The sequence below is a fragment of the Gossypium hirsutum genome, chromosome A08 (genome assembly GCF_007990345.1).
Source record: "Gossypium hirsutum isolate 1008001.06 chromosome A08, Gossypium_hirsutum_v2.1, whole genome shotgun sequence".
Lineage (NCBI taxonomy): Eukaryota > Viridiplantae > Streptophyta > Magnoliopsida > Malvales > Malvaceae > Gossypium > Gossypium hirsutum.
The window spans coordinates 76216327-76242571 of NC_053431.1; the positions used below are offsets into that span (position 1 = coordinate 76216327).

Consider the following 26245-nt stretch of genomic DNA (forward strand, 5'->3'; position numbering starts at 1 on the left):
CTAATGGAAGAGTCAATTATACAAACAACCGAAAAGAATGCCGTGGTTCGGGACTGGTCTCTAAAAGCTCAGAAAGAAAAAGGGGATAGTCTAGTGGAGGGATGTATAGCGAATCTGCCCGAGCACGTAACTGTGAATGTTTACCAGAATAACCTTGAAGATTTGGTTCGGGTTTGGAATCAGTGGGACTCAGACACTAGGGGTATCTTCACCGAGAGATATGGAGACATAGCCAATTTGATTGCTGTCAACGTAGATGAACGATTGATCCAAGCCATGGTCAGATTTTGGGATCCGGTTTACCAATGTTTTACCTTCAATCAAGAAGATATGACTCCGACTATTGAGGAGTACGTTGCTTTGCTTCGTGTTGAAAATGCGCAATTCCATAAAGTATACATGAAAGAGCCTAAGCCGATGACCTTCAAGAAAAAGTTAGTGAGATTGACAGACATGACTGACGCATGGGCCGAAAAACAGATAAAGAAGAAGAATGAAACCATTTGCATTCCATGGTCTCCCCTACGAGAATTGGTTCTGAACCATCCCAACATATTGAAAAGAGTGAATCTATTTGCTTTGGCCATTTACGGTTTGATCATCTTCCTGAAAGTCCTTGGACACATAGAAGTTGCGGTGGTGGATTTCTTCGAAAGATTAAAGCAAGGAATCAACCCTGTCCCGACTATCCTAGCCGAGACCTTCAGATCCTTAAACAATTGTAGGAAGGTGGGGAAGGGACGTTTTATCGGATGCGCGCAGTTACACAATGTCTAGATTTTGAGCCATTTCTGGAAAGTAGAGCGCACACCATACCACATGTTTTCAAAAACTTTCATCCCCGTTGGAAGCCTATATTGAGAGAGAATGGCCAAAGGATGTCACTGAAGAACATTGGGTTTCAGTTTTTCAGAACCTTCGAGCTGAGGATATAACGTGGAGAGCACCGTGGATACGCCCTTCGGCTCTGCTATACAAAGTCGGAGATCAAGATTGGGTACCACTACTTGGGTTATGAAGAGGAGTTGGATATGCTCCGCTATTAGTCCAATGGCAATTTTCTTCGCGACAATTCAACCCGCCATTGGAGGATTGGCACAATCCGAGTTCGCTTTCACGGGTAAAGGGTATATGAAGAGGGTCCGAGACACTGCAAAGTCTTGGAAGAAAATTCATCTTATGGAATTAGCCCTATATGCTGATACCCTCACCCAAGATTACGACATATGGAGAAAGCAACGAGTGAACAGTCAGCAAATCTCGTCAACGAACTACACCGTCCAGAATCCTTTCTCGGGGGAAATGTCGTCTGAGCTAGAAATGGCAATACAAGAATTTGAACGAGAAAAGGCCAAGATGTCTCGGGACCTTAGCGCTCTTCAAGAGGAAAACTACCAATTGAAGATCGACGTTCATATTGAAAGATCCAGAACCGAGAAAGTGCAAAAAGAAGTTGAAGTCGTGAGAAATGACTTAAGGGACCTCCATTTGGAAAATAAAAAGTTAAGAGGCACAATAAAAAATAGTGGGCTGGGCAAGTCGTCGGCAGAATGGAAAGAAGAAATAAGCAACATTAAAGGCAGAATGGAATTTTGGAAAGGAAAAGCGAAGAAAGAGAAGGAAAAGGCTGCGCGGGCTATGATAGAACTGAGGAAGAAGAACGCCAAATTTGAAGCTGTGTCTGCTGAGGTAATGACTAGTCGATCTAAACGTCAAGAACTAAAAGAAAGGATACGAGAGTTAGAAGATATGCTGCAAGATCGTCAACAACAACTAGATACTCTCTTGAAGGCTTTGGAAGAAAAAGATAGTCAGTATGATAGAGACGTTCGTGCTTACTAAGAGGGCCTCCAAGAAAAAGAAATGCAACTTAGCTATTTGATCAATGAAGTTCGTGGGGTAGCCATGCACGTGGTACAATTGTCGGAAGAAGCTGAAATTCTCATTTGCCAATTCCCTCCAAGTCGAAGATTAAACATATCAGAGTTCTTAGCGCGAGTAAAGAAATACGGCGATATAGCTAGGAGGTTTGTGTAATGGTTGAATCGAAAATGGAAAAATATTTTGTAATGAACTCTTTCGATGAATGAAATGCCTAAATAGGGGCTATCTTGAAATAAACACCCATTTCTTGCATTTCTTTCATGATTGACATTCATTTATGCACTCATTCATTCATTCATTGTATATCCCATACTCGTTCGCTGAGGTTAAAACATAAATTCGCAGTTGTAATACCACGAGACTGGAACCACGTCATTCGTATAGAACGCGTCGACAAGCTAGGGTAATGGAGGCTAAATTCAATGAAAGAATCGAAAGAATGAAAAGAGTTCAGAGGGAATTACAAGAGCAATTGGCCAAGTCGCAGCAAGAGACAAGAGATTTAATGGTGAGGTCTTGAGAAGAATCGCTTGAGCAAAGAGACCAAATGGCCAAGATGATGGAGATGATATCGGCTTTAGTTAAAGGAAAGGGACCCATGCAGAGCCCTGACGTTGACGAACCTCAATCAAGAGTTAATTACAATCAAGATCCGCTCTATCCCCTAGGATTCACTCCGCCGCATGCCCACACAACACAAAGAGTGTACACTCATGGGGAACCCACAGACCTGGAGCAGCGGGCGGTGCCACCTGCTCACATAGGGCAAGGAATGTTTGTATCAAACCCGGGGGCTAGTCCTGCTGATCCACTCGTTCCAGATTTGGACGATCCAGCAGAAATAGCCAAGTTGAAAACCATTGACCACGAAGCTCAAGAGAAGTATAGGAGCTTAGAGGAAAGACTCAAAGCAATAGAGGGTACTGAAGCCTTCTCTGCGCTAAGTGCCAAAGAGCTCAGTTTGGTGCCCGATCTGGTTCTGCCTCCGAAGTTCAAAGTGCCTGATTTCGAAAAATACAATGGCACGAGATGTCCAAAGGCGCATCTTGTCATGTTTTACCGAAAAATGACTGGTTACGTGAATGAAGACAAGCTACTCATACATTGTTTTCAGGATAGTCTAGTAGGATCAGCTCTTCGGTGGTACAACCAGCTTAGTAGGGAAAAGATCCGATCCTGGAAGGACTTGGCATTAGCATTCTGTGAGCAATACAAGCATGTATCGGATATGGTGCCTAATCGAATGACCCTACAAATGATGGAAAAGAAACCAGCAGAAACTTTTAGACAATATGTGCAAAGGTGGAGAGATACCTCAGCCCAAGTAGAGCCTCCACTGACTAAGACTGAGATAACAGTCCTTTTCATCAATACTCTAAGAGCACCATTCTATGACAAGCTGGTGGGAAGTGCTACGAAGGATTTTTCAGATATCGTAATATCCGGAGAACTTATTGAGAATGCCATCAAAAGTGGGAGGATGAAAGGTTCAGAAAGTTCAAAAAGGGCAGCGCCCACAAAGAAGAAAGAACCAGAAGCCCATATGGTGGGAATGGGAAGCCGTTATACCCCTAATCCATATCCAAACTAACCCCGACCTCGAAATTATCCTCCTCCGAATTTCTATTATCCTCTTCAGACCCCTTACTACCAAGCACCACCTCCTTCCTACCCCGTATACGCCATGAACAACCAAAGGCCCGTCACCACATTCCCACAAAACACTCTACCCGCTCAAAGCCAACCCAGAAATGAACCAAGACCAACAAGGCCCAATCCCGAGAGACCGCAATTCACCCCTATTCTTGTGTCATATGGGGAACTGTACCCAAAACTCCTGGAGAAGCAATTAATATCTCCCCATTACATGGCACCCCTAAAACCTCCATACCCGAAATGGTATGATCTAAATACTAGTTGTGCATACCATGCCGGGAACAAGGGGCACTCTATGAAAAACTACTTGGCCTTCAAAAGGAGAGTTAAAGGACTCATCGATGCGGGTATTCTGCGATTTGATGGCGCTGGTAGTACATCCAGGAACCCGTTCCCAAATCACACTGAAGGGAATGTGAGCGCAGTGGGAGAGGAGGACAAACGACAAAGTAGAAGATGGGTTTCTGAAATAAGAACACCTCTACAGAAAATCTAGGTGTTAGTTGAAAAGGGTTTACTTTGTCATCTTAACAGAGTATTCGAGGGAAGAAATACAAAAGATCAAAGTTTTTGCAATTTCTATGGAATTGTAGGGCACGACGTTCAGTTATGTGAGGAATTTAAAAGGTTACTTCAAAACATGATGGATAATAAGGAGATTGAGATCTTTTATAAAGGTGAAGAAGCCGATGGAGGAGAAATATGCGCCTCTGACCATCAATCGTCAGGTTTCCCGTATAGTGCCGACCGACCGTTAATAATTTATTACAACGCAAAGAAGGAGCCGGTAAGACCAAAATTGATAATCGAGGTGCCATCTCCTTTCCCCTACAAGGACAATAAAGCAATACCATGGAAATACGACGTTAATATCATCACACCGGAAGATGAAAAACCCAAGGCCATGACTGGAAGTGTTGGGGAAGTAGGTCATTTCACTCGTAGTGGAAGATGTTATTCGAAAGAGGTCGAACCAGTGAAGAAGAACAGTGACTTGAAACAGAAAGGAAAAGCACCAATGCGTGTGACCGAAGATGAGCATGAAACTGTGCCTGAGCAAGAAGCTAAAAAGCCTGTGGACGAGGAGGAAGCACAAGAATTCTTAAAATTTATTAAGCACAGTGAGTACAACGTGGTGGAACAATTGAGTAAGCAGCCAACACGAATTTCGGTATTATCTCTGCTGTTAAATTCAGAACCTCACCGGAACGCCTTGTTAAAGGTGTTGAATCAAGCTTACGTGACAAACAATATATCCGTTGAGAAGATTGACAGGTGGGTGAACAACTTGAATGCGGATAATTTCATTTCTTTTAGTGATGATGAAATACAGCCCAATGGTAGAGGCTCAGTGAAAGCATTGCATATCACAACCCGTTGTAAGGGCTATATAATACCGAACATGCTCATTGACAACGGATTGGCACTCAATGTCATGCATTTGGCCACACTTTCCAGGATTCCGATGGATTTGTCCTATCTAAGGCCCTGTCATTCTACAGTAAGGGTATTCGATGGAACAAGACGAGAAGACATGGGAAAAATCGAGATCCCCCTAGAAGTGGGTCCCTACATATACGATGTTGAGTTTCAAGTCATGGACATTACACCATACAATTGTCTCTTGGGAAGACCTTGAATCCATTCTGCTGGAGCAGTCCCATCATCCCTCTATCAAAAGGTGAAATTCATCATGGATGGCTGTTTGGTCACCGTCGAGGGAGAAGAAGATATTGTAGCATCTATTTCTACCGACGCACTATACATTGAAGTGAGTAAAGATGCTTCAGAATGTTCCTTCCGATCCCTTGAATTTTTCAATGCCATATTCGTCACTGAGGGAAACAGAATTCCCTCGCCAAAACTGTCAAGAAATACCAGGATGGGTGTCAAACTGACTGTAGGAAAGGGAGCTCGAGCGAGAAAAGGTTTAGGGAGATATCTGCAAGGAATAGTCAAGGCTATAAAGCCAGTACACCACAAGGCCCGATACGGTTTGGAGTTCCAGCCAGACATACGTCAAAGAAGAAAACAGTGGAAGAAGGATCAAGAGAAAAGGATTGCGAGAACTTTGGGCCGAGAAGTAGAATGAGAGCCCATAACGTACCCTCCTTTGTCAAAAACATGAGCGTGTGGTCGGCTGTGTGACCCAAGTTAGTAACCTATACAGTTTTCCCACAGCCATGGCACACGGGCATGTCCTCAGCCGTATGGTACAAGTCAGTATGTATGCCCTGTTTTCATACGGCCTGAGACACGGGCGTGCCTCACACGGCCTATTCACACGGGCGTGTGACCCTTAAATGTTTGAAAATTTTCTATGTTTCCAAAAGTTTGCAATTATTGTCGGTTTAGTCCCGAAGCTCTTCTAAGCATGTTTTAAGGTGTCGTAGAGCCTTATGAGGGACAATATGAATGATTTGAATGGGTTTTATACATGAATGCATAAATGTATTTGTTATGTATGTGAATGGCGTGTATTGATTGGTAATACCTCGTAACCCTATTCTGACGATGGATACGGGTTAAGGGTGTTACAAGTACAACATATCCTCGAGTATCTAAATTACTCGCTCTAACTATCCATTGGTCTAAAGGTGAAATGTCGTACTAAAATTTAACTTGGTGCCCAACATTTCGTGTAACTTACCCTAAAATCTGGAAGTAAATCTCATATTCATGTCTGAAATGATAAACAAAGGCACACCATGCAATCTCACGATCTCAGAGATATAAATCTTATCCAATTTCTCGAGTGAATAATCGATTTTCATAGGAATGAAATGAGCCAATTTAGTTAACTTGTCAACTATCACCCAAATTACATCTTTATTTTTAGACGTTAACGACAAACCTAATATGAAATCCATAGTAATTTGCTCATATCTCCACTCCAGAATCATTATAGGTTGTAATAAACCTGATGAGACCTGATGTTTTGCTTTAACTTGCTGACATACCAAACATTTTGCCACATACTCAGTAATCTCTCTTTTCATTCTCAGCCACTAGTACAACGGTTTCAAATCATCATACATCTTGTTGCTACCTGGATGCATCGTATAGGTACTACTGTAAGGTTCGTACAGGATGCCTCGTTTCAACTCTGAATTTTTCAGTAGTCACAAATAGTTCCGAAAGTATATACTCCCATTATCACCTATACTGAATTCAATGGTCTGATTGATTTCAACAAGTTTCCATTTTGCTTGCAACTTGGAGTTGTCTTTTTGCAACTCCTGGATTTTCTAAAGAAATACAAGTTTAGCTTTCCACTTGGCTAAAATAGAGTCATCTTGCTCCAAAGTTAAACAAGTATTCATCACTTTTAAAGTATTTATCGCTAGGTCTAAGCTTTAGGATGCCACATTCGTTGTCGGAGCAACTACTGTAAAAAATATAAATAATTCATTTAAATATTCAAACATTCCATAGTCATAGTTATCAAATGCTATACAAACTTTTTTGAGATTCAATTGAGCTTACAAAAGCTCATTTGCTATTCTGAACATGAAATAGGACCAAATTGCAAAGTTTTCAAAATTTTAGATAAGGTTTCAATACCTATGCTAGGTATTGATACCATTTTGAGCTTCGATATTTAGAAAATTTAAAATAAAACTAATGTATCGATATAGGTCATATAGTATCAACACTTTCTTCATTGTATTTAAATATATTATCCTATGTGAAGCATGGATTTAGTTGTATTTATCAATTAAAATATATTATATTTATTGAATAGTTATTACAAAACTTGTAATGTTTAAATATAATAATACAATTTATGAATTATTTTTAGGATTTAGTCCCTATATTTTAAATTTTTATTAAAGCTTTTGCTATGACATTTTTAAAATAAAAAAAAATAATCACCTGGTGGCCATGTAATTAAAAAATGACTTTTTAATTAATTTGAATTTAACAAAAACATTAAATAATGTTAACAGTTGGATCTGAATTTTGAAATCTGAAAAGTAAAGAGACTAAATTCTATGAAATAAAAGTACCAAGAACTAAATTCTTATTTTTTGAAAACATGGACTTGTAACATATTTTAACCAAAGAAAATTAATACATTTTTTTACAAGTAATTGAAAGTATATAGGGAATAATGTAGATAATATTATAAAATTATTTTTGAAATAAGAATAAATATAAATTTATAGGGACTAAATTAGAAAATAAGCCTTGTTTTCTTTTTTTCTTTTCTTTTTCTTTTTTATTTTTGGTAAGAAAACCTCATTATAGTGTGTATATATAGAGACATACACATAAGAAAACGTCATTGATATTGCAATCCGAATTGTAATATTTAATGAGGTTTTATATATATATATATATTGGAAAATATCATATCTAATGAGGTTTTCTTAAGATTTTTATTTTTTTAAGATTCTTTTCTATCCGGATTGTAATTTTTTTTCCTATTTTATGTGATTATATAAATATTATATTAAGATAAATATATATATATAAACTATAGAGATGCCAAAATTAAAGGTAAAGCTGAAATAAATAAATAAAAACAATGACTTATGGTTAGTAAAAATACAATAAATTCAGTATTAAAGTTTTTCATCATCCCATATATATTAGCGAAACTGGTAGAATTAATTTCGAATTGCCATAAAAAAAACCCAAATCTTCATAAATAATTTTATTTTAAAAATTAACGTGTTGCATAATATAGCATCCAAATATCAAAACTATGTCATGTGAACATGTTTATAATTTCCATATTTAGATTTTTTAAAGGATCCATATTTAGATTTAACCTTCTAATATTAGATTTATAGGTTTAATATAATATTGGTACTTGAATTTGACACTTTTTCTTAATTTGGTACCTAAATTTTTTTTGGCTCCATTTGATATCTGAACTTGACATTTTTTTCTAATTTGATACCTAAACTTTTTTTAGGTTCAATTTGGTACCTAGATTTATTAAATATTATACAAATTACGCAAAATACTAATGGTGTTAGTTTTTTTTTGTCATGCTTAACAAATTAATATTAAATTAGAAAAAAATTTAACCCCAAATTAAAATAAATCTATTATTTTCAATAAATAAAATAATTAGTTAAATAAATAAAACCAAAAGTAATTGAGCATATAAAATACAAAAAATATTACATCATCTGTCACATGTCGATAATATATTGATTATTTTTGCTACCTCATAAAAAAACATTTTTAGTATATTAGAGTAATTTGTAAAACATTTGACAAGTACCAAATTGAACAAAAAAAGTTAGGTACCAAATTAGAAAAAAAGAGTCAAGTTTAGGTATCAAATTAGGAAAAATTGTCAAATTCAGATACCAAAAATTATATTAAGCCATATATATATGATTTTTTTTATTCCATGTGATGTGATATATAGGTTCAATTGGTCATTTTACCCAAAATGGCCCTTTTCAAAATTTAATTACAGAAATAGGCTGTTTATTGGGTTATTTATCGGATTAGGCCGTTTTCCACGAAAACGCGTCCATATCAGCGCGCTTTAGTGTCCACGTCAAAACGCTCCCCTAGGGAAACATTTTAACCCGAGTTTAAATTTTCAAAAAAGGTTATTTTTTTAAATATTATAAAAACAGACCATTTTTTTTAAACTTACAAGCATAAACCTTAAAAAAGGCTCAAAGTGATAACACCAATTTTTTTAAGGTGTCACCAATTAATATGAAAACAAAACTTAAAAAGTAAATCTTTATATAGACTCAGAGTCTCATTTCCTTGTTTTCTTAAGCAATGTGGGATATGAAATATGTGTATATATAAACTCATGAATAGGTTTGCAGCTTGTTCCTAAACAATGTGAGATTCCTTCCTCTTTTAACTAACAAAATGAGATTAAAAGTTACACTATATTTTATATTTTTTTACTTAGAGTTTAATTTTTTTTACAAAAAGTTAACATTTGTTACATTATAAATAAAAATTTTAAACTCTATAAGTAAAAAAATTATCAAATATAAAATGAGTATGGTAAAATATTAAAAAAATAAATATTTAAAAAATTACTAATAGTTGAGTGATCATTTTGTAAGTTTTTATAATTCAATAGCTAAAAAATCATAGTTAAGTGACTACTAATATAATTTAATCTAGATATAAAAATATGAAAAATAATTATTATATTTTATGTATATTATATATTTCTATAAAAAACTTATTTAACATAATTATATACTATGTTTAAATAAATTATCTATCTAGTCAAAATACATCTAAAATAAATTTACCAACATTCATTATGTGATGAAAATTAAATTAAAATTAGAATTAAAAAAATTAATTAGTATAGTAAAATATTAAAAATAAGTAAATATTTAAAAAAGATATATCAATTTTTAAAAATTACAAAAAAATACTATTTGAGTGCCAAATACTCACAATTTATTTATTAGTCAAACATTCATAATATAAAATAAAAAATAAAGTTAAAAAATTAAAAGTATAACTTCTAAATTTAAATAATGGAAAATTGTTTTAAAAAATAGAATTGCATTGATATTAACTTCAAACATTTAAAGTTGAATAGAAGATTATTGCATGTACAAGTTCCATATGTGCAATTTGTTCTCTTTTTTTAATAGTTCTTTTGTATATGTTAACAATTCTAAAATGAAATAAGATTAAATATCTCAAAAGATAATTTTATAATATGAGAAAATATTAACAAAATATATAAAAAAAAAGAAATTGTTTTGTAAAAAAATTTATAAAATATAGTGTGGCATTTAGTCTCATGTTAGTTAAAAGAGGAAAGAATCTCACATTGTTTAGGAACAACCTGCAAACTTATTTATGAGTCTATATATACACATATTTAATATCCCACATTGCTTAAGAAAATAAGGAAATGAGACTTTAAGTCTATAGAAAGACTTGCTTTGTAAGTTTTATTTCCATATTAATTGGTGTTGTCACTTTGAGCCTTTTTTAAGGTTTATTCTTGTAAATTTTCAAAAATATTGGTCTATTTTTATAATATTTAAAAAATGATCTTTTTTGAAAATTTAAACCCGGGCTAAAACACGTCTCTGGGGGAGCGTTTTTGCCACATCAGCAAAGCGCCTCCATGAGGGCGCGATTTTTGTTGACATGGCAAAAATGCTCCCCCAGGGAAGTGTTTTGCTGGCATATCCCCTGAAATCGTGCTGACATGGATGCATTTTTGTGAAATTTGGCCCTTTTCGGTAAATAATCAAAAAGTTGACCCATTTTCATAATTAAATTTTGAAAATGTCCTTTTTGGATAAAATGGCCGGTTTAATTGTATGTTTTAATATTTTAAAACATATGAAAATGCCCCGATCAATATTTTTCAAATCTTTACTATAATTACATATTTCAATTAAAATATGTCATATATATATATTTTAAATAATTTTATATTAAATTTTTCTATTTTCTATTTGTAATATTTTATCTTAAATAGTTGGAGAGCTCAACTGTTATGTTAATAAATTACTGTAATTAAGATGGAGAAAACATACTACAATTAAGGTAATCACTGTTTTCATATTGCATTTTAGGTAATCACGGTTCTTTTTGGGGGCAAAGGTGCATTATACAGTAGTAAATTAATCATATTTTAATAATATATAATCAAACTTAATAAATTGATTCTAAAGCTTTAAATTATTTTTTTAATATAACCAATAATTATACATGATAAGTTTTTATAGTGATAAATGATAGATTTTTAAATTGCAACATAACAATCGTTTTCTTATATTATATATGATTAATTGACATCATCTAAATGGACGTTAAAAATTCTGCTGTTAGTTTATTTGTGAAAATTGTTCCATTTAGTTTTTATATTTTAATTTGATCAATTTTAGTCCTCATATTTTTTGAATTTTTAAATTTTAATCTTAGCCCAAACAGTAGCAGTTCAATCTATTTGGTTTAATTCAATTACTAATCTAATACTATGCGTATAGATTTAGTCTATATTCGTTATTTGAATCATTCTAAGTCTTTACACTTTTCAAATTTTGAAATTTCCATTTTGACGCCAATGATAGTCATTAATCCATTGGTTGAATTTTTTGTTATAGCTTTCAAATTTTGAAAATTAAAAATAGCATGTTTTATTTTGACAATAGAGGAACTTAATGAATTTAATAGTTATAGTTTGGTGAAGATTGATATTTTAAAAATAAAAAAAAATTATAGAAATTAAAAATGATCAAATTAAAGTATAAAGACTAAATCCATAACCTTGGTAAAATATAGGGATTAATAGTTGTTAGAGTTGTGTGACCTGAATTATTGTTAAATAAATAAAATATAGTGGCAAAACAAGGGACCATGTTACACAAGTAGAATTTGTATAGAACTGCATTTATTATATTTGACATTGATTAAAATAAGGTTTTTCAACCTTTAAATAGATATAGTCAAAACTCCTCTTGGATCATTCGATTTTCAAGATTAGTAAATTTTCTTCTCCTCTACTCGTAATTTTTTCTGAAAGGATTTTCCACGTAAAATCCATGTGTTCTTATTTTTTCTTATTTTTGTGATCATTCTATTGCCATTATCGACGTTTATTTTAATAATAGTGTAAATAGGAGTCATATATGTTGGCATGCATAATAGTTTTCAAAAGTTTATATATACACTATAGTAATTTGAGATTATAAAAAAAAAGAAATATTTCCTATATTGTCTATCTAAAAAAGAGATGGGGAAGAGAGGATGAGGGTTTGTAATTGTAGAGTGAGAATATGCAAAGCAAATTTTATTTTGGTTTCAACTTTTGCCTTTTCTTTTTTCATAAACATAAAAATGTTTTAACAAATAGAAAATATAGAAAAAACTACGTTAAAAGATATGGGAAATGGAGGAAAATAGAGGGAGAAGCAGAAGAGAATGGAAAATAAAGAAAAAAAAAAGAAAGTTAAAAGAACATAAAAGAAAAAAATTGAATTGCTCAAAATGAAAAAACATGTGGACCAATTGTATAATTTAACCTAAAAATTTTGTTTGAAATGATGATTTAACATGCCATGTCAGCTTACCATTACACTTCTACTAGCAATTAACGGCTCAGTGACTAAAATATTACAACATGTTAACGTAAAATACTAAAACGTAGTATTTCAAGTATAAGTCACTAAAATGTAACTTGAAGTAAAAAAAATGACTATTTTAATAATTTACCCTATATATATTGTTAAAGTAAAATTATCGACAATATTTATGCATATATATACATAAAATTATGCGCATATATACAATAATTTTTTTCCTGACAATATTTATGCATATAAGAAGCTATTAATCAAAATATTTAATTTATACATATATTGTATACAATAAAAAATTATTTTCATATATCGAGAGTAAAACTGGTACATAATTATAGAAAATAAAAAAAACTTGATTAAATTAATTATTTAAAAAAAGTTTTAAAAAACCCATATATATATTTTTTGTGAATGAAAAACTTTACAAGAAAATTACTTAGAAATACATATGTCCCCCTTGGAGGCGCATCAAAAAATTAAATACCACCGTTATTTTGAACAGACATTTTCATTAAACTATCAGCCTCTTTGTTATGGTCTCTGGATATGTGCTAAAATGACCAATGTACCATTGTGGCCAACAATGTATTTATTCTTCTAACTAGAACAGAATTCAACACTTTTGTAACATTCCCTTAAACAGTTTGTATCTCCTCTTGACTGTCTGATAAGATTAACACTCTATATCGTAATCATTAAGCCTTCCAAAATACCTTACAATTCAACATATAAAATTGAACAAATGCCCACAAACTGATTATACTCAATAACCCATCAATCGTATCTGTTATATAGAGTTCCTCCAATTGTAGCTAAATCGGGGTCCTCTTTTACTACACCATCAATGTTTATTTGAATCCAATTCCCGATCATGGTTGAAATTGATAATGGAACTTGCTAGTTGGAAAAAGGGAGGAGGTATATTGTTTAGCCCAACTATAAGAAACTTTAATCAAATCCTCAATACTCCACATTATTCCTTGGAAAACAAATAAGTTCCAACTATTCCAAATAAGCCAAGCTACTATTCCAATAAAACATTGCCAATTTATGCCATCCAATTTTAAGCCAATATTATTTTGAATACTAGATCACTACAACAAAATAGTCCTAAGACGACACTTTTGTGGCGACACTTTCCTAAGTGTTGGGATAGACTGGCCAATATACGCTTTAGCCAACTATTTGTATAAGGGTTGGGATATGCATGCCTAAGGCAACGCTTAAATAAGAGTTGGCTTTGTCTAGTCCTAAGGCGACACTTTTGGGGTGACACTTTCGTAAGTGTTGGGATAGACTTGCCAACATACGCTTTCGCCAACTCTTTAAATAAGGGTTGGGATATGTATGCCTAAGGCAACGCTTGAATAAGAGTTGGCTTTTGTGTAGTCCTAAGACGACACTTTTGGGGCGACACTTTCCTAAGTGTTGGGATAGACTTGCCAACATATGCTTTGGCCAACTCTTTGCATAAGGGTTGCGATATGTATGCCTAAGACAACGCTTAAATAAGAGTTGGCTTTTGTCTAGTCCTAAGACGACATTTTTGGGGCGATACTTTCCTAAGTGTTGGGATAGACTTGCCAACATATGCTTTGGCCAACTCTTTGCATAAAGGTTGCGATATGTATGCCTAAGACAACGCTTAAATAACAGTTGGCTTTGTCCAGTCCTAAGATGACATGTTTGGGGTGACACTTTCCTAAGTGTTGGGATAGACTTGCCAACATATGCTTTGGCCAACTCTTTGCATAAGGGTTGCGATATGTATGCCTAAGACAACACTTGAATAAGAGTTGGCTTTGTCCAGTCCTAAGACGAAATTTTTGGGGCGACACTTTCCTAAGTGTTGGGATAGACTTGCCAACATATGCTTTGGCCAACTCTTTGCATAAGGGTTGCGATATGTATGCCTAAGACAACGCTTAAATAAGAGTTGGCTTTGTCCAGTCCTAAGATGACATTTTCCTAAGTGTTGGGATAGACTTGTCGACATACTTTTTGGTCAACTTTTTGTATAAGGGTTGGGATATGCATGCTTAAGGCAACGCTTAAATAAGAGTCGGCTTTGTCGAACACTATGCCTACACATTTGGGTCAACACTTTCCTAAGTGTTGGGATAGACTTGCCAACATACACTTTGGCCAACTCTTTGTATAAGGGTTGGGATATGCATGCCTAAGGCAACTTTTAAATAAGAGTCGATTTTGTCCAAGACTATGCCAACACTTTCCTAAGTGTTGGGATAGACTTGTCAACATATGCTTTGGCCAACTCTTTGTATAAGAGATGGTATATGCATGCCTAAGGCAACACTTAAATAAGAGTTAGCTTTGTCCAATAGTATGTCTAAGGCAACATTTAAATTGGCAAATTAATTTATGTAACAAATATATTCATAAATGATTGACACTAAAAAAATGTTTTGATTGAAATATTTAAATTAAAATATTAAAGATTATAGATATTAAGTTCGTGAATCTTATTATAATTTGTTAATAGGCTACAAAGAATTTGTTATTTTGTAAAATAATTGTGTTGATAGATGTTAGCCATCTAATGTATAGTATTTATTTTGAGAAAATATATATTATTGTCATTATTCTATTTCTTTGGTTTTAGGGTTTAAGATTTGGGGTTTGGGGTTTAGGGTTTGGGGTTTAGAGTCATGGTTTTTAAGGTTTAGGGTTTAGGTTTTTGTAAAAAGGATTGAATTTGTCGATTGAGTATTTGCTTAATCGGTATAAGTATTGTTGCCAATGTAGGAGGACGTGGGTTCAAATGCGCTGAAGCTCATTATCCTCGTATTTATAGGCTGGGGAGGGATTATAGATAGTTCTAACAAAAAAGTCATAATATTTATGGAATCCTTGTATTTCTGTGTATTTACTTCAAGATTAAGAGTTAAATATTAAAGTCATAATAAAAATTTTAGTTCTTAATGTTTAATTTTTTTATCAAATTGGCTTTTATTTATTTATTTTAATTAAATCTAATTCTTAATCTTTTAAAAAGAGTGAAATTTAATTATTATCCTCTTAAAAAAAGTTAAATCAATATTATTTTAATGAAAAACTAATTAAAATGTGAAAAATTTAAACATGCAATATGCATGGTAATCCATGTTATTAATATTTTATTTTTTAAGAACTATTTGTATAATTTTTTGAATTTTAATTTTTTATTGTATGAATAAAATTTTTAAATTATTTACTAATATGATATATATATAATAAATGGTACCATGTCAGCATAAAGTACGTGTAGATTAGTGGGTTATTACCCTAATATTATTAACAATTTATTGTTTTAGTTAACATTTTCGGTTAAAAAAATAAATTTACTCTTTTTAAAAAATTGAGAATTAAATTTAACTAAAAAAATATAAAAGCTAAATTATTAAAAATTTCCAACGTTAGAATACTAAATTATTATTATGATAATATTAAATAATAAAGAGTTTAATTAAAGAAAGTAAAATATTTTTGAATAATAAATAATTAGTAAAAAAACTAAAATAATGGTGACATGGCATGGGATTAGTGGCCAACTGGTAAACTTACATTGATTCTTACCCACAAAAAACCACTTATTCTCTCTCACTCCAAACTCTGTTGGCCAAAGAAAACCAATTGCATCTGCCCTATTCCAGCCACTGGTGCATCTGCCGTCGACCACCTGCTCCAGCCACTGGTGCATCTGCCGTCCACCACCTGCTCCAGCCACTGGTATGTCACGGTACCTTCACGATACCTTCTTTGTCTTCTATTCACTAGCTGGGTTTTTTTTTTGTATTGCTGTCTTTTTGTTTATCATGAGTAAAAATTCATCTAAAGATAGTTACTTTTCATGAATTTGGGTTCATCTAAAGCTCTGTTACAAATGAGAACAACCATAGCATTGAAAGGCATTGGGGGCTTTTCTTTTTTCTTTTTTTTTTTGCATTTTTCTTGGGAAAAATGAAAGGAAAAACTGGAATTGATTTTCTTCTATCTTCGTGTCTGCCATTGTTCATAATTTTTACTAGTTATATAACAATAGCATGCTTGATACTAATGCATGATCATGATCATGCAATTTAGTTCTATTGTGGCATGTTTGTGTTGATGATTGATTGAAAATTATAAACAGTAATAATCTGATTGAAATTACCTTTGTTCTGTCTGATTTCAGCATGATATATAGTTTCCATACATGTGACACCCCTAATCTGACCCTAGTCAGAAAGTGGTTTCGGGACCACAAAATCGAGTCACAAAAATAATTAATTGTTATATTCTATGCTTATTATTTTTGAATAAGTATGTGTAAAAATTTCATGTTTTAATTTTGTCATTTGGATGTGAAATTAGCTAAAAAGGACATATTTGAGAAGCTTTAAAAATATGATAGGCAAATGTCCAAGTGATTAAAATGTTGAATTACTAAAGTTGTGGACTTGCATGTCAAATGGCCCACTTTTAACATTAGTGGATGGTAATGATGCTATGATTTTGGCATTATGTGTATATTATATTTAGTAAATAATATTTAATAGTTTATAATTTGAAAACATGAATTAAATAAGAAAAGAATAGTGACAAAAACAAAGAAACTTTTCTCTTTGTTTTCTCCTTTTGCCGAAACCATAAGGGAAAAAGAAAAGAAAAATGGAGACAGTTTGCATGTTGAAGGAAACTAAGGATTTAGCTTGTTTAAGAGTTGTATCCTAAGTTGGTAAGTTTTCTAAGCTCTCCTCTATCTTTAACTTTGTTGTAAAGAAAAATGATGATGGATTGTGGTTGGAAGGCATGAATATGGGTTGTAGAAAAGAAAAGCTCTTTGATTAGTTGTAAAAAAAAAATACTACTGTCCAATTTTGTGCCTTCGTTATGCTGTCCAAAATTTGAACAAATTAATGGTTCTATTTTCATGCCGATTGGGGGGTTGTATGGACAGTCCCATTTGTTGCATTATGCTGTCCAGTTTAGGGACCAATTAATTGAGTTATTACAGGATTAAAAAGAATGGATTTTTGTTGTGATGAGCTAATAAATTTTAATACTATTAAGTGTGTTCTTGCGGGATATAATTTTTGCTGCCTTGTGCTGTCCAAAATAGGACATATTGAATGTGCTTGTGAGTGAGTTTTTCAAAGGAAACTTTGTAAATTCTTATGTTTAAATTCCAATGTTTGCATGCAGGTAAGTTATGGTTATAGGGGTTGATAAATTGAGTTTAATAGCTAAAATATTATGTTATTCTTACTAAGTTTCAGTTGTTAGTAGTGTAACACCCCGAACCCGAAACCGACACCGGAGTCGAACACGAGGTGTTAACTGACTTTAACCCCTTATAAAATTTATTTTCCAGACACTGCCCAATCTGTGTACTAGTCGTTTTAAAAATCATATCTTGAGTTTCGTAACTCGAAAATCAATTTCGTGATTTTTCCCAGAAACTAGACTCATGTGCCCATCTATTTATTTTTTTCTAAAATTTTTGGTTGGGCCAATTAGTACAGTTTATTAGTCAAAGTCTCCCATATTGCAGGGGTCGACTACACTGACCTTTGCCCATTACGACTTGGATATCTCCCTGCACGGGGATTCAATACTGATGCCGTTTGTTTCTTTGAAAACTAGACTCAGAGAGGAATCTGTACATATATGGTACGACCCCTAATTATCTCTGGTTAATTTATAATGAATTTCCAAAGTCGGAGCAGGGAATCCAGAAACCGTTCTGGCCCTGTCCCACAAAAATCTGATTATCTCTTAATATACTGCCCATATGATCTTTTAGTTACTTCCTCATGAAAACAGACTCATCGAGCTTCGATTACATAATTTATTCATCAATTAATTCCACTCCTACTATTTTTAGTGATTTTTCAATCTCATGACACTGCTGCTGCCAGCATCTGTTACGAAAGTAACTAGGTCCATTTCATGCCTACCCTTGATCCAACTCAATCGAACATTCGTGCCATTTTCGCATGGCTTAAAGTTTACATGCCAAAGTTCAAACACAACGTAATAGCTTATACATGCCAAAATGTTCTTCTAAGCCAACTAAGAAGAAAGTACCAAAACTTGCTATCCGGTGTGATGACTTCGATGACGGCCTTACCCCGCAAAAATAGATGAGTCCAAGCAACCTATAATGGGTGACAAGGAAACACCGAGTGAGTTTATAACTCAGTAAGTCATAAGCAATGCACTACCATCCATCAATAACATTATCACAAGAGGAAACAAAATGGAACGAGACAATTTACTCCATCCATACCGAACCATACCATAGTTCCTCCAACCTATCGATTCAGTTTCATATCAATTCATGCATTCACATTCCATATACTCATCAATAGGACATTGAGGCATTTTCATAAATCAATTTATTTTCGTTACAATCAAACGACTAAACGGCCTTTCACCCATCCTACGATAAATTTTATGTACGTGACTTCAAGTATATTTGTCACATAGGTTCAAACTTACCGAGCTCAACACCAAGTATAAGCATAGCACCTATTAGCCATGTACTCAAGACACTTACCCGATCCGCTGTCCGCGATCGACTCAATAGTGTCGCACACATAGTGTCCATAATGATTCACGAATGCATATTGAGTCCGCACACTCAGCGCTATATAATCAACTCGCACACTTAGTGCTACGTAATCAAATCGCACACTTAGTGCTACATAGTCAAACTCGCACACTTAGTGCCGCATGGTCAATTCGCACACTTAGTGCATCATATTCATTTCGCACACTTAGTGCAACATAGTCAAATCGCACACTTAGTGCTGTACAATTCAATCCCGCGCACTTAGCGCCAATCTCATGGTCATAAATGGTTATACCCGCACGTTTAGTGCCGAGATCAACAACTCAGTACATCTTACCTCTTTTCTTTTCATTCAACAATTTCATCATCACATACGTACATGCATATATATATGTATATTTATTCATTCCATTCAGCATCAATACATAAACATTATGACCATTTGAAATCATACCAACTACATGCTTAATGACTTACCTCGTGTTGGGTAAGACGGTTCCAACTCGGCTACTCGATGACCTTTTCTTTGCCTTTGCTCGATTCACCTCCTTTAACTCCTTGAGCTTAATCAATAATTTAACTAGTTTAACCACCTTGCCAAATATTTACAATCCAATTTCACATGTATATGTATGTTAGTATATTCGGCTAATAACCTCATGCAACTACCATATCATCAAAATCTAATCACCCATGCACATGCATTAGGTAAGTTACATTTGCTAATTTTAAACCCAACATCACACAAGCTCTCAAGGGATGGCCGAATGCTTCTTTTGTTACCCAACTAATCATTCGACAATTTCATCCCCTTTGCCACCCTTTTATGCCTAATTATCTAAATCAAGATAAGATCATCAACATGCCTAACCATAGCCGAATGTGCAACATTAATCTATCACCTCTATCTCTTAAATACTATCAAGTTCATTTACTTCTAATTTCTTAAGTTCCACATCTTAATGCCCATTATACATAATCAAATTTAACATCATCTATATATTTACTCATATGGCCGAATATACATACCCCCATATAATATCATTTTCATTCCATTTAACACTTAATTTCCACCACATAATCACTTGGCCGATTTTGCTAGCATACAAGCCTATGACCGAATGTCCTTGACCTCTAGTCACCTAGATTTTTATTCTTTAAGCCTCATCCAACTCATATTTTTCATTGACAACCTCCTTAACTTCAATTTATTCACATCTTTAATCATGCTACATTCGACCATTATTTAACAATAATTCATGCATCCTTTTTATTAAACACTCAAAATCAACCATCTTCATACCTCATCACCAAAGACATCAAAATACCAACCAAGAATGTAACATTCATGGCCGAATATCATCTCCATCAATTAACAAAATTTGAACCATGGCTAGGTAGATTTTCACTTACAACTTAAAATATACATGAATCTCAAAGAATAATATCAAACATACCTTAGTCTAGCAAACCACCATGGCCGATTTTCTCAAGCTTTTTCCCCTTCCTTTCTTTCCTCTATTCGGCCAAGGATGTTCAAGAATGAACACTTTTTTTTTCTTTCTTCAATTCACGGCAACAAGGGGGTGAGACCATGTTATTTTTTTTTCCATCACCCTTCCTTTCATTATTTAATTATCATGCTTATTATTTTATTTTCCTTACCATACATCACTAACACAACATGTTGGTGACATGTTTCCACCCATAGCATGGCCGGCCACTACATATTAGGGAGGGGAATTTGACATGCAAGTCCCCTTTTTCTTCCACATGCACTAATAGGTCCTCATGCATTGACCTATCACATTTTAAAATTTTCTCATATAAGTCCTATTGACTAAATTCACATGCAATCGACTAAATCGAAGCTTGAAATTTTCACACATTCATGATTACATATTCTAGACAATAAACATCACATTCAAACCTTTCGGTGACTCGGTTTAGCGATCCCGAAACCACTTCCCGACTAGGGTTAATTTTGGGCTGTCACAAGTAGTGACGTAACAATTTGACAATTAAATGCATAAATGACTACTGGAAACTGCAGCTTGAAAACAAATTGTTCCAGCATGTAAATGCTGATTTGAATGTGCTGTAATATGTGGAGGAATTGGTCTGCTGCATGTTGGAAATAAAAGAAAACAATAGTTGTTAAATATTAGTTTTTGTTGCTAATCGAATGGGTTTAATTCATTGTTCAAGGGGCTATAAATTGGTGTTAATTAAGCTATTCGGATGGTCTAATAAAATAGTCTGAATGTTAAATAATGCTTGATGTCTAGATTGAAATTATGCTAGAAGGTTGAACAATTGTTGTTCAAATGGAATTTTGGAGTGTTTAATGGACTCCATGTTGCTAAAATTTACATGAATAGAAATTTCTAAGTTTAAATTGTAAGAATTTGAGTTGTGTGGTTTAAATTGTCAAAGATGCATTCGGCAATTGATTATAATTTGTTAAAGGGTGTAAAGTATTGATAGTTCTAAATGGTACATAGTTAAATGAAGATGGAAGCTTGATAAAATTTTATTTAGAATGGAAGTAGGAGAAATGTGTATTCGGCCATGAGTTTGTATAATTGGTTTGTAATAGATTAAATTTGTTTATTCAAGCTCAAGAGCTTAGGGAGTCTAATTCGGATAAGAGAAAAAGCTACCTAACCGAATAGTCGATCTGTAATCGTTCGACAACTTCCGAGGTAAGTTATTAAGTAATTGAGTTTGATTCCTTTGTAAGTTTTAAGTTTTAAAACGGGATGAATATGAATTATGTATATACGTTAAGGTCAATGAATTTTCTAAATGACGGCATATACGATATTATATTTTAAATATGTGAATGAGAACTTTACAGAGTAAATTGTATAAATCTGCTAGGGACAGCAGCAGTAGCGTGTTTTGGAAAAATTACCATAAATTGTGGGAGTTGAGTTAAAGGCTGAATAAATTATGTAATTAAAGCTTGATACGTCTAGTTTCATATAAAAGAAATCGTGTAAGCAAAGGGGTTGACGATAATGAGATTTTCAAGGTTGTGTGAGACAGAGTCAGAATGGCTCCGAAATCCCCTGTTCAGTATTTGGAAAATCATCATAAATCGTACAAAAATGATTATAAGATAAAATTATATGCTTAGACTTCTTAATGAGTTTAGTTTCAAAAAAAACGAAAACATATTTTGAATTCGGTACAATGAGAAATTAAATTCTTAGTGAAGAGTAGTCGGAGTAGTCAAGCAGTAAAATAGGGGAACTTTAAGAAAAATCTGGTATTGATTGGCCAAACCAAAAATTCTGAAAATTTTGTGGATAGAGGATATACGAGTCTATTTTCATGGAAAATTAACGGCACATAATTTGGAATTTCGTAGCCCCAGTTACAAATAATTTAACGACTGTTTCTCAGGAAAAACAGCTTGTAGAGAATTTGTGGTTATGTTGTAAACATGGATAAAACTTGTTTTAGTTGCTCATAAGCTATTGATTAAACCCATACGTGAATTCTAATTTGTGATATTGTAAAATGATATATGAGTGTTAGATGGATCTTTGATATTAAAATTTGTGAAATTGTAAGTTTATAAGTATTCGAATATGAAATGATAGTATGGCATGAAATTGAATTATTCATTGGAAAATGATAGATGTAGATTCAGCCAAGACAAAGTGTATACATGAAAATTTATATTTTGATTTAGGATTTTATGAGATGAATGTGAATGTGTATATTTGAGATAAGGCCGAATGGCCAATGTGATGAATGTGAACATGCATATATGTGATAAGGCCGAATGGCCAATGTGATGAATGTGAACATGCATATATGTGATAAGGTAGAATGGCTAATGCGAAATGTGTATGAGATGGAGACGTGGTAAAGCCAAATGGCTAATGTGAGATATGTATGAGATGTGTATATATATATTGTGGCCAAATGATAGACGGCGGAAGGTGTGTTTTATTAGATATTTGATGAGGTAAATGAATTACAAATATGATAGTCAATGTGAATGTTGTAACATGTGAATAAATATGCATGAAACTCTATGATGTAAACCCGGGATTAAAAACCAGATGACCAGATGTGGTGACTATGTCTGGGTTAAGACCCGCTGACTTCGTGTGGAGATTTCATCTGAGCTAAAGGTCTCGCTGATAATCCGAGTAGAGTTTAAAGCTATAAGACTTCGCAATAAGAATTGCTTATAAATATATTCAATGCGAAAGGTTAAACAGGTATGTACTCCAAGTTTATATGTGAGCTTGATTTGAACTAAATCATAAGGTAGTTATGTGATGCATACGTGAGCAATCTATAAGACTATTCCTATGATTATGTGACATCGGATCAGTGTGAGGGGTTATGTGAAATTATACAATATATCTATGCCACATGAGCTCACTTTTATGTGAAAGTTTATCTGCCAATTATATATGATGAGATGTGCATATTCGGTAAAGGGATGGTATGCCGAAGGAAGAGTGAAATAAAAATACGAACAACTATGTTATAATTTGATTGTTCTCTTTGACACTGCTTAAAACTTACTAAGCATTGTAAGGCTTACTCCGTTTACTTTGTTTCCTCTATTTTTTAGATCTCATTTGGAAGCTACAGGCTCGGGGATCGTCAGCAACTAGTCACACTATCACTATCCACTGCTTGTTACTGTTATGTTTTGAATTATTTTATGGCATGTATAGAATAGACCAGTGGCCGAAGAATATTTTGGTTAATGTATATAAGCCATGCGAAAATGGCATCTTTTGAATGTGTACTTATAGAAGTTTAAATTGTATCCCTGACTGTCTTTAGTACTTATCTAAAGGAATGTTCAAAAAAAAAAATTTACTGTTCTGATATGAGTTTCAAGTCCGGTAATGCCCCTTTACCTATTCCGGCGACGGATACCGGATTGGGGTGTTACAATACATTTTCACCCCCTTATATGCAAGCACAACATATTTAAGTTAGCTGAATCATTCACACCATTGATTCTCCACCATTCATTTCTTTAACTAATCTCTTTTATCTGGCCTGACCGCATTATTGAGCCCTATCTATGTTTTGCTGAAAAATGGCTGATTTAATAGTTTTATTTGTGAAATTCTCATTTAGGGGCTGTAGTAGAACCAAAAACTTTAGCAGAACCCCTGTTGCTCAATGCTATTCGAAGGCAAGATGTTGAAAGACCACCAGTTTGGCTTATGAGTCAAGCAGTAGTTTAAGAAAAGATCTTCATTGCTTTTCTGAATAAAAAAAGAAAAAAACAATAATATTATACATATGCATGCGTAGTTTAAGAAATCAGGTAACCCTTGGTTAATTGAGTTAAATTTGTTTTACAAGCACTAGTTTCAAAAGAAGATTTTGAACAGTGGCAAATAAAAAATGTCCTTTCCTTTGGTAGGGTTAGCTTACCATTGGTCACTAGGGTGTCATGTCTTGAAATGCCCACATGATCATTTCTCAATGGATATATGTATTATTCATTATTTATTTATTTTAAATCCTTTAATAACCCAGAAATTTGATAGCTCAAGTTCGAGTGTAGCATTGGATGCATAGCTGTATATGATGTAAAGTTGATTTTATGATAAAAATGACTTGAACTCCTTTGTTTTTGCTTTTAGGTTTTTTGTATTATATTAGTAGTTAAATAGAAGATTTGAGGGTATGTTTTAGATTTCATCATGTTAGATTTAGATTCATGCAAAGCCTTTAACTTTAAGTTTCTCATGATTGAATATTATCCAAGATGAAATACTAGAAAACTATGTATATCTGAGTACGAATATTAATTGCTTTATGTACACAATTCAGCATCATGAGTGATGAATTTCTTCTCACTTTTTGCTTTTCCTTTCAGCATGCTCAAAACACTTGATAGATACCAGAAATGCAGTCATGGTGCAGTGGAAGTTAGCAAGCTAGCCAAGGAGCTTGAGGTGTTGTTTTGGCTATAAATTTTGTTGTATTAGCTAGCTGGATTTCATTGTTTGCTATGTTCATAAACTATTTGATAGATTGTGTCTTAAAAATTTTTCTTAAAAATTTAAAACATATGGTACACGAAGGCATGTTTTTAAATCAATGTGGTTCCAAAAGCAATTTTTTTAATGTTCTGCATTTACTTTGGAGATTGGATACCTTAAACTGTAATACGTCTGCTTCATGTTTTTGCTATCCTACCCTTTTTTGAAGAAAAAGAAAAAAGAAAGATTCATTTTCTCAAGGGAAAAAAATCTCAATTTTTTTTAAAATAATTGGTCTTTTAAAAAATGTCTATTTTCCCTTCTTAATTGGTATTGAGCTTGCCTCATATAAAGCTTTTTTGAGCTCTGTTGTTGATGGTATCATTTTTTGTGAACTTTTCAGGCTAAATTAAAGATCCCGAAGCATGAAAAATGGCATATACCTTTTTACTATAATTGAGATATATGTTATATTGGCTTTATCAGTTTGATATAACCAGAAGGTTAGTTAACCTTTTCTTTTCCTTTTATTTTTCGTTTTTTAAATTTAGGTTTAAATTTTTCTATCTTTGTAGTTTGGACTATTTTATTTAGGAATTTAGATATTATTTATCATAAATTTTAATATTATTTAATTATCATAATGATAAATTTGATTTATTTTAATATTTAAATTTGTTATTTTATTTCTGGATTAGGTAGTTTTGGTTGCTGTTAGTTCACCAGAAAGCTCATCTCTTTTCACACATGAACCTTAGGATTAGGCATTAATATATACTCTATTTTAATATTAATTACTTTAACAGATGGTTGATAAAAGTTGGATGGATGCTCCAAGATTTAGCACCAATCACCTAGCTGGAATAGAAAGATTTCTATTATTTGCAACTGGAATGTAGTGACGTAAAAAAAATTTTAGTTTCGCTTGGTCGCTAATTGTGGCGATTTATTAAACATTTGAAAACTAACTTTCGATTTTATTAACAAAGGGAGTCGCCACCGATCCTTTTTTATAGGTGTGATCGGTCATCTAATTATTTTAAAATAAAAAGAAGGCCAAATTTAGGTCTACGTGAAAGTCCAGAGAAAAATTGGGGTTCGGGAGTCAGTTA

General features: G+C 33.2%; 1 protein-coding gene across 1 annotated transcript; it reads left to right on the forward strand.

Annotated features, from left to right (window-relative positions):
* Positions 1 to 4183: 4183 nt before the first annotated feature.
* LOC121205027 (uncharacterized) lies at positions 4184 to 25646 on the forward strand. Its single transcript, XM_041075957.1, has 4 exons — positions 4184 to 4465; positions 16141 to 16325; positions 25028 to 25106; positions 25537 to 25646. The coding sequence occupies exons 1-4, from the start codon at positions 4184 to 4186 to the stop codon at positions 25591 to 25593; spliced, it is 603 nt and encodes a 200-aa protein (XP_040931891.1). The 3' UTR covers positions 25594 to 25646.
* The last annotated feature ends 599 nt before the right edge of the window (positions 25647 to 26245 follow it).